This window comes from Limulus polyphemus, unplaced genomic scaffold, assembly GCF_000517525.1.
Source record: "Limulus polyphemus unplaced genomic scaffold, Limulus_polyphemus-2.1.2 Scaffold1908, whole genome shotgun sequence".
Taxonomy (NCBI): Eukaryota; Metazoa; Arthropoda; class Merostomata; order Xiphosura; family Limulidae; genus Limulus; species Limulus polyphemus.
In genome coordinates, this window is record NW_013667518.1 from 2,201 (window position 1) to 15,639 (window position 13,439).

The window sequence follows — 13,439 nt, forward strand, 5'->3', positions numbered from 1 at the left end:
GGCAGGGGCCGACATGTTGGAAATGATACTGATGCTCTGAATACACTTGTTGAGTCTAACCCAAAGCAACATACTCGTGAAATGGTCCTGAAATTACATGTCTCTCATGAAACAATACGTAAACATCTAAGGAATATGGGAAAACTCCGTAAAGAAGTTGTTTGGATGCCTCACGAACTCTCCGATGATAATCGTTTCCAACGTGTGAACGCTGCTTCGTCTCTTCTGGCGCGTAATGCGCATGAACCATTTTTGGACAGAATTGTCACCGGTTATGAAAAATGGATTCTTTGTGCGAATATTAAACGCCAAAAACAATGGCTCAGTCCTAGACAAAAACCACTTCCGACCCCAAAACCTAGACTCCATCCGCAGAAAGTGATGCTTTGCATTTGGTGGGACATCAAAGGAGTAATTCATTTCGAACTCCTCAATCCACAGCAAACTGTCAATGCAGAGATTTATAGTCAGCAACTGGAACGTTTAAATCAAGCCCTTTATCAGAAATGCCCTTCACTCGTCGATCGGAAAGGTGTTCTTCTTCTCCACGACAGTGCAGGTTCACATGTGGCACATTTGACACAACACATGATTATGGAGTTGGGTTGGGAAGTCCCCCCCCCCCACCATATTCTCCAGATATGGCACCATCAAAGTACCATCCTTTTCGTTCCTGCACCATCATCTTAATGGGAAACGTATGGAAATGTTGAAGGTGTTAAAGAGGACACGGACATGTTTATTGCTTTAAAGCCAAGTGATTTGTTTAATCAGGGTATTAACAACCTGATTGTAAGATGGAAAAGTATCATCGATAATAATGGAGACTATTTGATTTAATAAATGTTTTGTTTGATATATATAAGTTGTTCGTTTTTTTTTTCATCTAAAATAAAGCGACATTAATTTATTTACGACATAATATTTTGTGATGCCGATAAAATGTGATGAGTTTGATGTTATAGCATTGGTTATTATGGTAATGCTAGTGAGCCATTTCCAAACTATACATGATTATAAGCAAGAGCCTAAAATTTGAATCTCCTGTCTTCTTTACTTGCTAATAGATCAATAAATGTGTCAAACTCACCAGAAAGCCCCCCTCTTTCTTCGACTTGATTGCTAATCAACTTTACATGGACATGATTGTGACCAATAAATGGAACATGTTCTGATCTATTTCAAACTTACAGCCTTCCTTTTGATTTTGACAGGAAGAGTATTCTTATCGTGTGATTATTGTTTAGATGCTCTGAATGACTAAAGAAATATCCAACCCATTTATAGCTCACTTAGAAAGATGGACACTTTGGAGTACTTTTTGGTACATTCTATTATAGTACCTGATATATTTTTTGTGTTCTAAAGTGCATATTTGAAAGCTACACGAATTTTGTTTTAGACTCTTAAACTTGTGAGATTCACTAGGGCTCAAACAAACAGTAAGTACCAAAAAACTAATGTTTTTTACGTATATTTTGTATTTATTGTTACATATTTATAACAAAAGTAGCTAAAACTTAAAAAATATAAACTTTTCACCTTAATATAATTGATACTTAAAACCGTCGGTACTTGGTGAAACTATAATTACAGACTTGAGGAAAAACAAGACAACTGTACGTTTCACAAATACATCATTTATTACGACCATGATTTCGTCAGTGAAGGCATCATCAGGTACAGACTGAAATGTTTCGTAGCAGGGTTTATACATATGTTTAAACAAATAACAAGAAGTGACATTCACCTAGATGTATTTGTGAAACGTACAATTTAACTTAAGTAATACTTGAATAAAATAAAACATCGAAAATAACACTAGCTTATGCCCTGAGAAGATTAGTATTATTGTTTTGTGTATATAATGCTGTGTTTTCTTCGTCTGCAAGAAGTTCTTAACAAATTCTTGAGAAAAATAACTTGTCATTAGATATATAAAAAAAAGAGCTTTCTTATCAGTAAAGACGCAGTCCTCTGTGAATACACTATTTTAATTATTCTTGTGGTGTTTAAATATTGTTTCATTTTGTTACAGATTATACCCTTTCTCTTTCATTTCTTCAAGCTCAATTAGTCAGAGAATTCAGATTTTCCCAATGACACAGTTTCTACTGAACCTCCTGTTATTCTTCAAAACCTATTTGATTACTCTTGGGGCAAATCAGTGCACTTGAGTTGAGAACACCATATAATGTATCGTTCGCAGTCTTTGCTACTATTCACAATACATTAATTTTGCGCACGTTAGGAGTAGCAGAAGAACGCCACGCGACAGTCGTTAATGAATTAAATAATTGTTTTCTTTTCACTACATTGTATCATGTCTAGTTTGATACTGGTATTTGTTGCGATTTCCATTTGAGCTAGTCTCCTTTTCACAATAGTTCAATGCACATTGTAATAATCTAATTAGAGCCGATACCTTTTCGACAAGAGTAATTTAAAACCTCACTATTGTTAAATGCCTTCTTGTATCCATCACTATTGACTTTTAATTCTCTCCCTGCCTCACCTATGCAACTTTCATCACACCTAGGATTTTAGCACTGCAAGTCTGTAAATTACCGCTGATCCACTGTAGAACTACCAGATGAAAAACAACAAGGTTTAAATTCTTCTCTGGCCAAAAAGGTATTATCTCTAACTAGATTTTACCTGAATTACTAAAACGAGCCTTGAACTATATTAAAAGAGGAACTAACTCAAAGTGAAATCGTAACAAATAGCAGTGTCAAACAAAATACGATAAAAGAAAAGACTGATCATCGAGTATAGAAAATATTCACATTTTTTCAACTCCTACAACAATCTATTAAATATATATAAATTTTACAAAGGTTGTCATCTTGCAAAATTAAACAATGCTATCATCAGACGCAACACCCTTCCACGAGCTTTTTAGAACTTTATTTTCTCACCAAGTTGGAAATTTAGAGAGATAGCGCCCCTGCCATGCATATTCGCCAAAGCTGTGTATATATATATATAGATAAAATTCTTATATTCGCTAACTAATGTCTCAATGGGATAGACGTTTGAAAATTGTATCTGTCAAAACATTCGGTATTCTCTGAATGGGTTAACCTTTGTACAACTCTATGATGTGTTTTTAAAGGTAAAAACAGCGACTAGTTTTTTTAAGTATAAGCTTAATTCTGTATTACACATTCTTATAGACATGATTGTGAAACGCAAAATACCCCACTTCAAGAACCACCATATGATAAAATAACAAGTTGTTACCAGAAAGTTCACAAATATCTATTAATATTTTCTACTTTTATGAAATACTTTGGCTAAATCGGCCAGTTCAGAGAAACCCAAGCATAGCCATCCCTACTTTAGAATAGCTAAACAGAGGGAGAGTAATTTAGCAGTACCCGCCACTTATGCAGTTAATCTGAAAATTAAATGAATAACTGGGTTGATTCTTACAGTTATAACGCACCCGCAATTGGAAATTCGGAGCGAGTTCAATAGCATATAGCACTCGAACCTTGGAACATACAGTATGCAGCCCAGCATGCTAACCATTAGGTCCAATTATTGATTTTCATTTTAATTGTTAACATAGAGTTAATTAATTACGAAAGTTTAAAATACTACTCAAAATTTGCTAGGAATAAATTTTCAAAATGAATATAGCAAATAATCAATTATTAGTAAATAACTAACAGTTGCACTTTATTTGTTTTTAATGTTCTCAAGCACAAAAAGACTGTGTTAAGTTTTCCCAACTGAACATGGAAGAGGGTAACCATCAAAATGGAATATTTAAGTATATGGACAAATTATAAATCAGAGGATAGCTATAATATAGCAGATCTTATCAATAGTAGGTGTATCTTTCTAAAGCTTTGACCAAAAGTGGCATTGTCTCAGCATGCTCCTGATGAGCCTTTAAATATTCATCTGAAGAAAGTGTTTTCTATTTCTCCAAAAGGGGCATCTTATGGCTTATGGATTGTTATGGGATGAACAGAATATTGTGAGGAATTTATATATGTTTCAAAGACCATGTTTGAAGTATTGGTAGAAAAAAAATAGTGCTGGCAGAATGATGATAGAAAGACATACATTATGGGAGTGTATTAGAGACGTTTAGAGTAAAATCCAAAAGGACACTTTGATTATATAGGTTGCCACAATGCCTAAAAAACTGTCTACACTTATTAAAGCAAAGGGGAGACACACACAAAATATTAACTGTTTGCTGAACTCAAGAACTTCCACTCAGTTTTCGTTGTACTAAATATGAACATTAATAAAATTTTAATGTTTCACCTGTGATTTACCTTCCATTGTTCTTTGAAAGTAGCCTGAAATCTAATTTTTGACTTTGTCCTAACGCTTTTGCACAATACTGTACCTTTGGTAGTTTGTGGAATCTAGGCTAGATCAATCTTTGAAAAACGTGTTCTTATTGTTTGATAGTGACTTTTTCAACATATGCATTTCCATCTGACAGACTTGGTTACCTTCTCTTGAACCTCATATTTGGACTCCATCATGGAGAAGCTAAGACATTGCAAAGATTCTCCTCCAGTGTTGATCAATATGAACACGCAATATTTCCTGTTTATCTTCATTAGTGTAAATAGGAATGTCTTCAATTGGAAACAGTTTCCATTTATCTGTGATGTGTCCTACCTACTGATCTGACACACGTTATAATTCCCGTGTTCTTACATTTCTTCTGGAGAAATGGATACAGATGATATGCAAAGTCTATGAGCATTTACCATCTAGAGATGCATAACACTTCACTGTCTAACAGATGCATAAAAAACAAGTACTTTGTAATCTTTGTTATGAAGAACTGTTTCATGCCTAACACAGGTATTTTCTACTGATTTGGGATTCAGTCTTGATAGTGTCCTTCTTGCTGGCTCTCCTATTTCCACGTCATTGGATGAAAACTGAATACTCTGTCTTGTTGTTGTCTACAATATTTAGAGCTTTCCTCTTTTTTCACTAATAACATCTTGTTTCAGGAACCTTTTCATTATGCTTAACACAAGTTTTGTGAGCTTATTACACAAAACACAAACAAGAAGAGAATCACTTTGGAAGGTATAATCTCTGACTGCCAAGCATATGTTCCAGTACATTTATTTTTGTGAGAGTATTTGCTTTGTCTTTTCTTGGAATGTTATTTGGAAATATTTCTTTGTCACACTCCATTTCTCGATAATATGCTAAAGTACTGGACAATGGTCAGTCATATAATATTTACATGTCTAAAAAGGGGCTTAAATTCAAGTTAATGTCTAGTTAAATTTGTGATAAATTTTCTATTTTGGAAGGCAATTAAAAAATTGTAGAGATTGTAGGCAAGGTCTTCACATCATGTTCTGTATACATCTTGACCAGCTCTGGATACATAATGTAACACATGAGGGTTATAGAGGATGAATGGAAGAAAACCTTCACAATTATCTTCTTGTGGTACATCACTTTTCCAAATGTTTACATTTAAGCCATCACTTGATATACTTATAAAAAGCTTCAGAGGGTTGGCTGTTTTTTTCCTTCGGGAAATGCATGATGTTTCTCTGACATGATCAAATTAGAGGCCACAAGATCTCCGGAATCCTGTTTCTGACCAATACCTAATAAGCATATCTCATTAATTTTCAACTTTATTGCAATTTGCTTCATCATACAGTATGGTTTAAACTTAATTACTTTTCTTTAGGTAGTTTGCCAATTTTGTTATCAGGAGAGATCCTAGGAAATTTGAGATCATGTTCACCACCTTTATTGACCTCAGCCCTCCAGTGGCACAGCAATATGTCTGCGGACTTACAACACCAGAATCCGGTTTTCTATAGCCGTGGTGGGAAGAGCACAGATAGCCCATTTTGTAGCTTTGTGCTTAATTACAAACAAATTTATAGACCTCATTCCAAAAACAGTTGGAAATGAAGCACTTGAACATGCTAGAAAAAAGTTTAGGAACATCGTTATATGAAGATTTCTTTTTGGCAACATTTGATGCCCACAGTGTTTCTACTTCTCTGATTTTTGTTGCCTGGTTTCCTTGAAGACAAATGATTTGGCTAGTCATGAGTCTGAAATGCAGAAGCCAAAAAGGTGGTATATTCTTCTTTGTTGTTGTTAATTCTGCTACCCAGAGTTGGTTAATACTTGCCAAATTAAATATTTTCCTTTTCTACATGTGTGGTTCCTCAATACTTTTAAATCAGGAGAGCCCCTAGTTTTCAATTGAAAATTATCCGTAACAAAGTATGTAAAAAAAAAAACTTTCGAACTGTTCCGTTTTTGACACCAGGTATCAATTTGACGTCCATTAATATCCTTCTTGTCCAAGCAATAGTTTGAAATGTATCCTTCCTGTGATGTGGTTTGTTCATTCACTAATGAGAAACTATACCTACCTAAAACAATATACACTTTCTTCGTGTTCTGCTAGCAACTTCTGACTTCATACTCGTAGCTCTGGAATGTAAGCTTAAAAACCACTTGAAAGAAAATAAACAATTTGTACTGAAGGGTAAAATTTACTTAAAGATGTGAAATCTAGTGTCATACTAAAGAAGCGTTTGATTGTTGTTAATCGCAAAGCTACACAAAGGGTTACAAATGTTTTGCCCATCTCAGGTATCGAAGCCTGATTTTTAGCATTATAAGCCCACAGCCTTACTGTTGAGACATTAGAGAGGTATATTTAAAGCACTGTCATATTAAAAGGTACGTGATGTACAACATATTGTTAAAAAATGTTTGGTGCAGATATAGTAGAAACTTGTGAATTGTAGCAACTTACAGATACAACGAGCTATTATAATTAAAATATGGATATGTGGAGATCTTAAAAATTATAGGGCTGGTGGGAGAACAGAAGATTAAAACAAAGCCACATACACGAAAAAACTTCTTAAACAGTCCTTATGTCCACAGTACTATACAGTTTTGGTTCATTATGCACACGATTTTTGACTTGCATGTCAACCTATCTCCAGCTTGTATTATTTAGATAGCTCACGAAGTATCGTAAGATGTTTTTGTTTTAAAAAATGTTCAAAAACTCAAAACTATGGATTTGGCATTGTGGTAAATGGCAAGGTAATTCCAGAATTCGTTTTACTTTCCAGTAGTACATTCCATTTCTTGGAGGTTTTCAAGATTAATACTGTAAAAAAGTCCAAATATTCAAAATTACTATAATCTACATGGAACCTCTCTCTTAAGAGTGGTCAGAGATGCTATAATGAATTTTTTGTATAATTGTCTTATTTGCATATATAAAATGTTTTTTTTTAACACAACAGTATCCCCTCCCTACACAAAATGTAAATGTCTGCCATTTTGTTTCTGTTGTCTTCATTCATCTACAAAAGCTCATACACAACATCGATTTTTTTAAATTATAATTTTGATTTTCTGAATTTAATATTCCCATACTTTGTTTTCTCATAAACAGATGCTGAGAAATAAAAGTGCATGGAGAAACGACTAAAGGGGTAACTTGGAACATAAACCCATTCTTTTCAGCATTCCATCAGCTTATTTTGCTGTCATGTTATACTGCTTAGAAAAAACAAAAGACAAACGTAATTTTCCACCACTGCTTAAAACTTTTCACCGGGGTGAAAATAAACAAACAAAACACTGGAAATCACAAAATCGAGAAACGAATCCATTTTTCATGGACCTTTTGACATTCAATTTAAAGACAAGTACTTAATCAGTTAGATGAGTCAATTATTACCTTCTACAAAGCACTATATACAATTAGCATTGAATAAGGTCATTATGGATTTAATAACAAAAGAAGGGGAACATTATCCAAGATGGATACCTTCAGCTAGTTATAATAAAAAATGTAAAAATTTCTTTGAATTAAGAATTATAACAAAATAAAAAACATGTCTCCTATATGATGTTATAGTAATACTAGAAATAAACAATGTTATTACACCAAAATATTGTTTTTTTAGTTCATTAGACACTCAACATTTCACTTTACAACTTCTTCAGGAACATTCACCAAAACACAAACCGAAACTGAAACTTTGTACTGTCAGTTTCGGTTTGTGTTTTAGCGAACACTCCTAAAAAAGCTGTAAAGTGAAATGTTGAATGTCTAATTAATTAAAAAAACCACAACTAAATTTTGGTGTTATAAGGTCATTTATTTCTAGTATTAATACGTCTTCCAAGTATTTCACTGAGATACTACTTGAATACTAGCTTTGGTCACCGATCTTGCCAGTTCTCCTCTCCTTTATTACATGATAATGTGCAAAGGATACAACATAACCAACAGAATTGCACAATTTATGGTTGTAAAGGCTTACAAACAATGCTGTTTCAGCATCAACTTCATGAACATGTTTTCATCTGATGAGTGCTAACTTCCTATATGTATTATCTTTAAGAATAAAGAGGGTGATGGTTCTTTTTATTACTGGAAGAGGAAACTAGAGCAAAAATTATAATTATGAAACATCACACTTTTCCTTTTATTGTTGCTGTAAATTTGTTTTCATTCAAATATGAATGAAAAAATTACAAAAGGCAAAAAGATATTAATAAACACTCTTTACTTTTTATTTAATGACAAAAAAAAAGATAATCTCTCTCTAACAAGGATGGAACACACTAATCTGAAATATAACAAACAATAATTCTCAACATGCGATGCATTTTAACTTGAACAATTACTCTAACATGGATGACACACATTTATCTGAAATATAACAAACAATAATTCTCAACATACGATGTATTTTAACTTGAACAAATACCATCGTATGTTGAGAATTATTGTTTGTTATATTTCAGATAAATGTGTTTCATCCTTGTTAGGTATTTTAACTTGAACAAATACTCTAACAAGGATGAAACACATTTATCTGAAATATAACAAACAATAATTCTCAACATACGATGTATTTTAACTTGAACAAATACTCTATTCTAAAAGACTATAACAAAGCAATGACTTGAATGAACATCATGATATTATATATATATATATATATATATAGCTTAAACATAACTATCATAATCAAACAGAAGAACATAACATCAATGGCTCCAAGTACAATATAAATCCTTGGAATGCACAGTTTCTGACCTCATTGCTTTCACTATGTCAGTCAGAATATCAACACTGAACCCCATCCTCCAAGGGTAAACTAAGTATTCTAAGATGAAAGTATATGGTTTGGATGTCGTGTTGTAAAGGTGTGCATTATAGAAAATATGTCAATTAAAAATATTTATAAGTTGGAATTAGTTTATTAACTAATACAGAATCAAACCCAACCCAAAATAAAAAGGTTTATGGAGATTCTACTTTACAATAAAATAGTAGATATACAAAAATATGTTTGAAATTGTAATATTTGAGCTTTGTCTAACATACTATTCTGGCACGAAAACTTACAAAGAACAATTTATGTGAATATTATAAACACAGACTTAGAAGCTAATAGAACTTGAAAGTTGAAATAAGCCTCGTGTACATGCCCGTGACAAAATTTGCATTGTTACATGTGCACAAAGCATACATATTTCAGCATTTTTAAAGTGAACAACCAAACCCTACCATACTTGTACTGTAACACCTGCACATCTCAAAATTCTCTTCACAATCAACAACAGAACTTGTGCAATGATCTTATAAAAATTAACACAAATAAAACAGGCTTTAAAAATCTTATTCCTGGATAATTACAAGTCTTTAATGGTGTATTAATATTCTTAGATCGCTATGGACAAATATATGAGAAACATTATGCCATGCCCTAGGACATCAGGAGTTGTTTTGTTTTGTTAATTTTTATTAATTATTTTATTCCTGATTACTGAGGATTTGTTGATTACCCAAATGCCCCAGGAAAATGACATTTCTCGGGCTGTACTATATATGAATTTATGGGATATCCCGGGGGTACAACAGTGTACTAGTGCATGGCATAACAGGTCACACACTGAATAATTTCAGAAAGAGTAAAACACAGTAAGAATTGTGAACAAGTAACATCTTGTCAAAATGAAGGAGAACTGTCAATGAAATTAACGATGAGCTCTTTAAGTTACGTCATACAACAGCTCGGATGTTAACACCGTAACCAGTACTGTTCTACTCTTATCCTTCAATAATTCTTTGTATTAAGAAATCATCTAAATATTACACTGATGCTGAGACAAGGTGAAAAGGTAAAATTACTTCATAAGGCACTTAAGATGTTTAATTAACCACACTAGCAGAAACAATGAGGCTAAATAAAGATGAATCATTATCAGAATCAACCTCTTGAGGATCTCCATTTTTTAAAGATGTAATTTTAATATCTTCTCTATTAACTATCACTTAGATGAAATTTTCAGGACTTTCATAATAACAATGCAATAGGTAAACTTATTTTATTCCACATAATATGTTTAACATGCACAGTTATCAAACTGTTTAAGACAATAATGTGAATTTTAAAATGTGTCAAAAGATTCTCTTGTTTTGGATTTGTGCTTAACCTGAACAGACCATTATCTTCATACAAACTTAGAAAACATCAATGCACAACTTATTATCTCACATGACCAGAAATATTTTGTGTCTTGTCACTCAAAGACAGCCCATAAACCTAACTACCAAACACATATTCAAGCATTTTATATCTTCTTTAAATACTGCAATGAATGAATTACCTTTGTGTTGCCTTTAAAGCTACAAATTAAAAATCTGATCAACAGAAATGTAAAGTTCTGGTATTTCAAAGGTACTGTTACCTTCTAGTCATTAACTTTTTTATCTAGGAAAAAAACAAACAAAAAAAAACCACAAAACATCTGGCATAAAAATGAAGTGTCACACTATCACAAAATTATGTAATTCTTCTTTATAAATGAAAACAAATGACAAAACATTCTACAGATACTTATTTTATCCAGCAGCTCAGTCGTCGGGAGTACTTAGGACTTGCTACATTTACATAAACAAATTAAACTGGTATACCCACCAGGGGTGTAACTTGTCATGCTCAAAAAAGAATGTCAAAGAAACAAAAAATGGTAATTTCAATGCAAGATATTGTTTTAACCTGTTTACAAGTCTTAAGTTTTTATACAAATGCAGGCAAAGGCTAGCTTGAATGGTTGGTAATAATTCAAAATAATTAACTAATACCTACCTTTTCTGATTCATTTATATTATCAAATAGCCTTATAGTATTCCCATTGGTACCACATTACATTTATTACAAACGATTACTAAGCCTCTGGAGTCACATTAGGCTAACCATTACTTTTATGTATAGAAAAATAAAAAGTACATTAGTGAAGAGCTAACTTTCCAGTAAACACATTTTTAGGCACTTGCTTATAAGAAAATGGTTACTTGGCAAGCACTGTATGATGCAGGTGGGAAATTCTAAGTGTGCCTACCTTGGTCTAACACCATACTCTATATACTTCAAAAACAGGTTACATTAAAATGAAAATATCTATACCTAACAATCTCTAATGGTAATACAACATTCTGATACCAGAAAATATTCAACAACTTCTGGAAAAACATCCATAAAATCAGTCAGGAACTTGAAGATAGAAAGTAAGGCAATGTGCTAGTTTTGATCAAGTTTTCAGTTTGTTATAAAAACGCAGTCACCACATTCCCTGGAGCCTGTTATTATATATATTAGACTTCTGTCTGTTCACTTATTTCCCAAATTCCTCATACTTCTCTACAAGCAAAATAAAAATTTAACCTTTTTATGAAAAACCTTAATAATTTTCACTAATCTGTCCATTTAGACAGAACAAGATGATTCAATACTGGAATACAAAATTCTGTATCTATATCAAAATATTGATAATGCACACCACAAATTTCACTTTACTTGAAAAGACATTATTGGTTTCTCTGTTACCACATTTTAGTTATTATATAAGATTTTACTTTTCCATTGAATAAACAAAATACTTTGTCAATCCTGGTCTTGGGCAATGCAGGAATAGGTATAAAACAGTAAATCATTTCTGTGGGTGAAACATCTGGTCAGAAAACAACAACAGTTCAGTCTGAAGCCCAATCTTTATCATAGTTATCGATGAGGAAATGATAACATCTGTCGACAGGTTTCTCATTAGTCACTGAAGAAACTCCATGTGGTCTGGAGAGAGAGCTTCATCTTCTTTCATATGGTGAGAAGACAGCAGAGGGTCGCCATTCACAGGAAGTACATCATCATCCATGATTATGTCATCATAGGGACCATACGGGTGACCAGGACTTGCACTCTGAATAGAACTTAGTCCGGAACTAGGACTTGGGGCAGGGCTCACTTGAGAATCTTGCTCAGCATTCAATCCTAACAATCCCATATCCACAGTGGTCAAATGGTTTCTCTCATGAGGATAGGTGTAGTTGTTGGCCATACTGGGAGTGTTAATAAGCATGTTTGATGGGGCACTTTCTTGCTTAATAATGGAGCTGAGAACTGCTTCCGTTGAAGGCTGCCAAATGGATTCAGTGACAGAAATTCCATGTGAATGCAACTGCATCTCTAACTCCTTAATAATGAAAAGAAACAAATAGCAATGTTATACTTAAAAGCCTAAATTATAAAAAAAGAGAACAAACTAATTTGCACTTAATTTACAATAGAGATTTATTTAAACTATAATGATGAATAACACAATGACTTTACATCAAATAATGTTGGTTAAATATTGCAATAAATTTTCATTTTGAAAGTTGACAAACACAAGATATTACAATACAATTTATCTTAATTCCTTTATTTCATTTAAAAATTGTGTGAATGATTACACTGTACAACTAATGATTTAACACACAAATACAAAACCCCATAATCTGAGTGCTTTCGAAAGGTGGAATTTTCTTCATCAGGGGCAAACTGGACTATAGGAGCTTTGACCTAGTATTCCAGCTACGTACCATACTGTACAGCTACTAGAGCTATGACCTAGTATTCAAGCTGTGTACCATACTGTACAATTACTAGAGCTATGACCTAGTATTCCAGCTACGTACAATACTGTACAATTACCAGAGCTATGACCTAGTATTCCAGCTATGTACCATACTGTACAGCAACTAGAGCTATGACCTAGTATTCCAGCTATGTACCATACTGTACAGCAACTAGAGCTATGACCTAGTACTCCAGCTACGTACAATACTGTACAATTACTAGAGCTATGACCTAGTATTCCAGCTACGTACAATACTGTACAGCTACTAGAGCTATGACCTAGTATTCAAGCTATGTACAATACTGTACAGCTACCAGAGCTATGACCTAGTATTCCAGCTACGTACAATACTGTACAATTACTAGAGCTATGACCTAGTATTCCAGCTACGTACAATACTGTACAGCTACTAGAGCTATGACCTAGTATTCAAGCTACGTACCATACTGTACAGCTACCAGAGC

At 33.1% G+C, this 13,439-nt stretch overlaps 1 protein-coding gene and 1 long non-coding RNA gene across 2 annotated transcripts in view; one reads left to right on the top strand and one right to left on the bottom strand.

Annotated features, from left to right (window-relative positions):
* The first annotated feature begins 8,537 nt into the window (after positions 1-8,537).
* On the top strand, positions 8,538-8,940 carry LOC111087233. Its single transcript, XR_002611949.1, has 2 exons — positions 8,538-8,755; positions 8,839-8,940. It is a non-coding gene; the product is annotated as an uncharacterized LOC111087233 (long non-coding RNA).
* Positions 8,941-9,253: 313 nt separating this feature from the next.
* LOC106465321 (transcription factor EC-like) overlaps positions 9,254-13,439 on the bottom strand; it is an 88,862-nt gene continuing 84,676 nt past the window's right edge. The window contains exon 8 of the mRNA XM_022393187.1: positions 9,254-12,549. Coding sequence (XP_022248895.1) covers positions 12,127-12,549 — 423 coding nt within the window. The 3' untranslated portion in view covers positions 9,254-12,126. The remainder of the gene's footprint in view (positions 12,550-13,439) is intronic.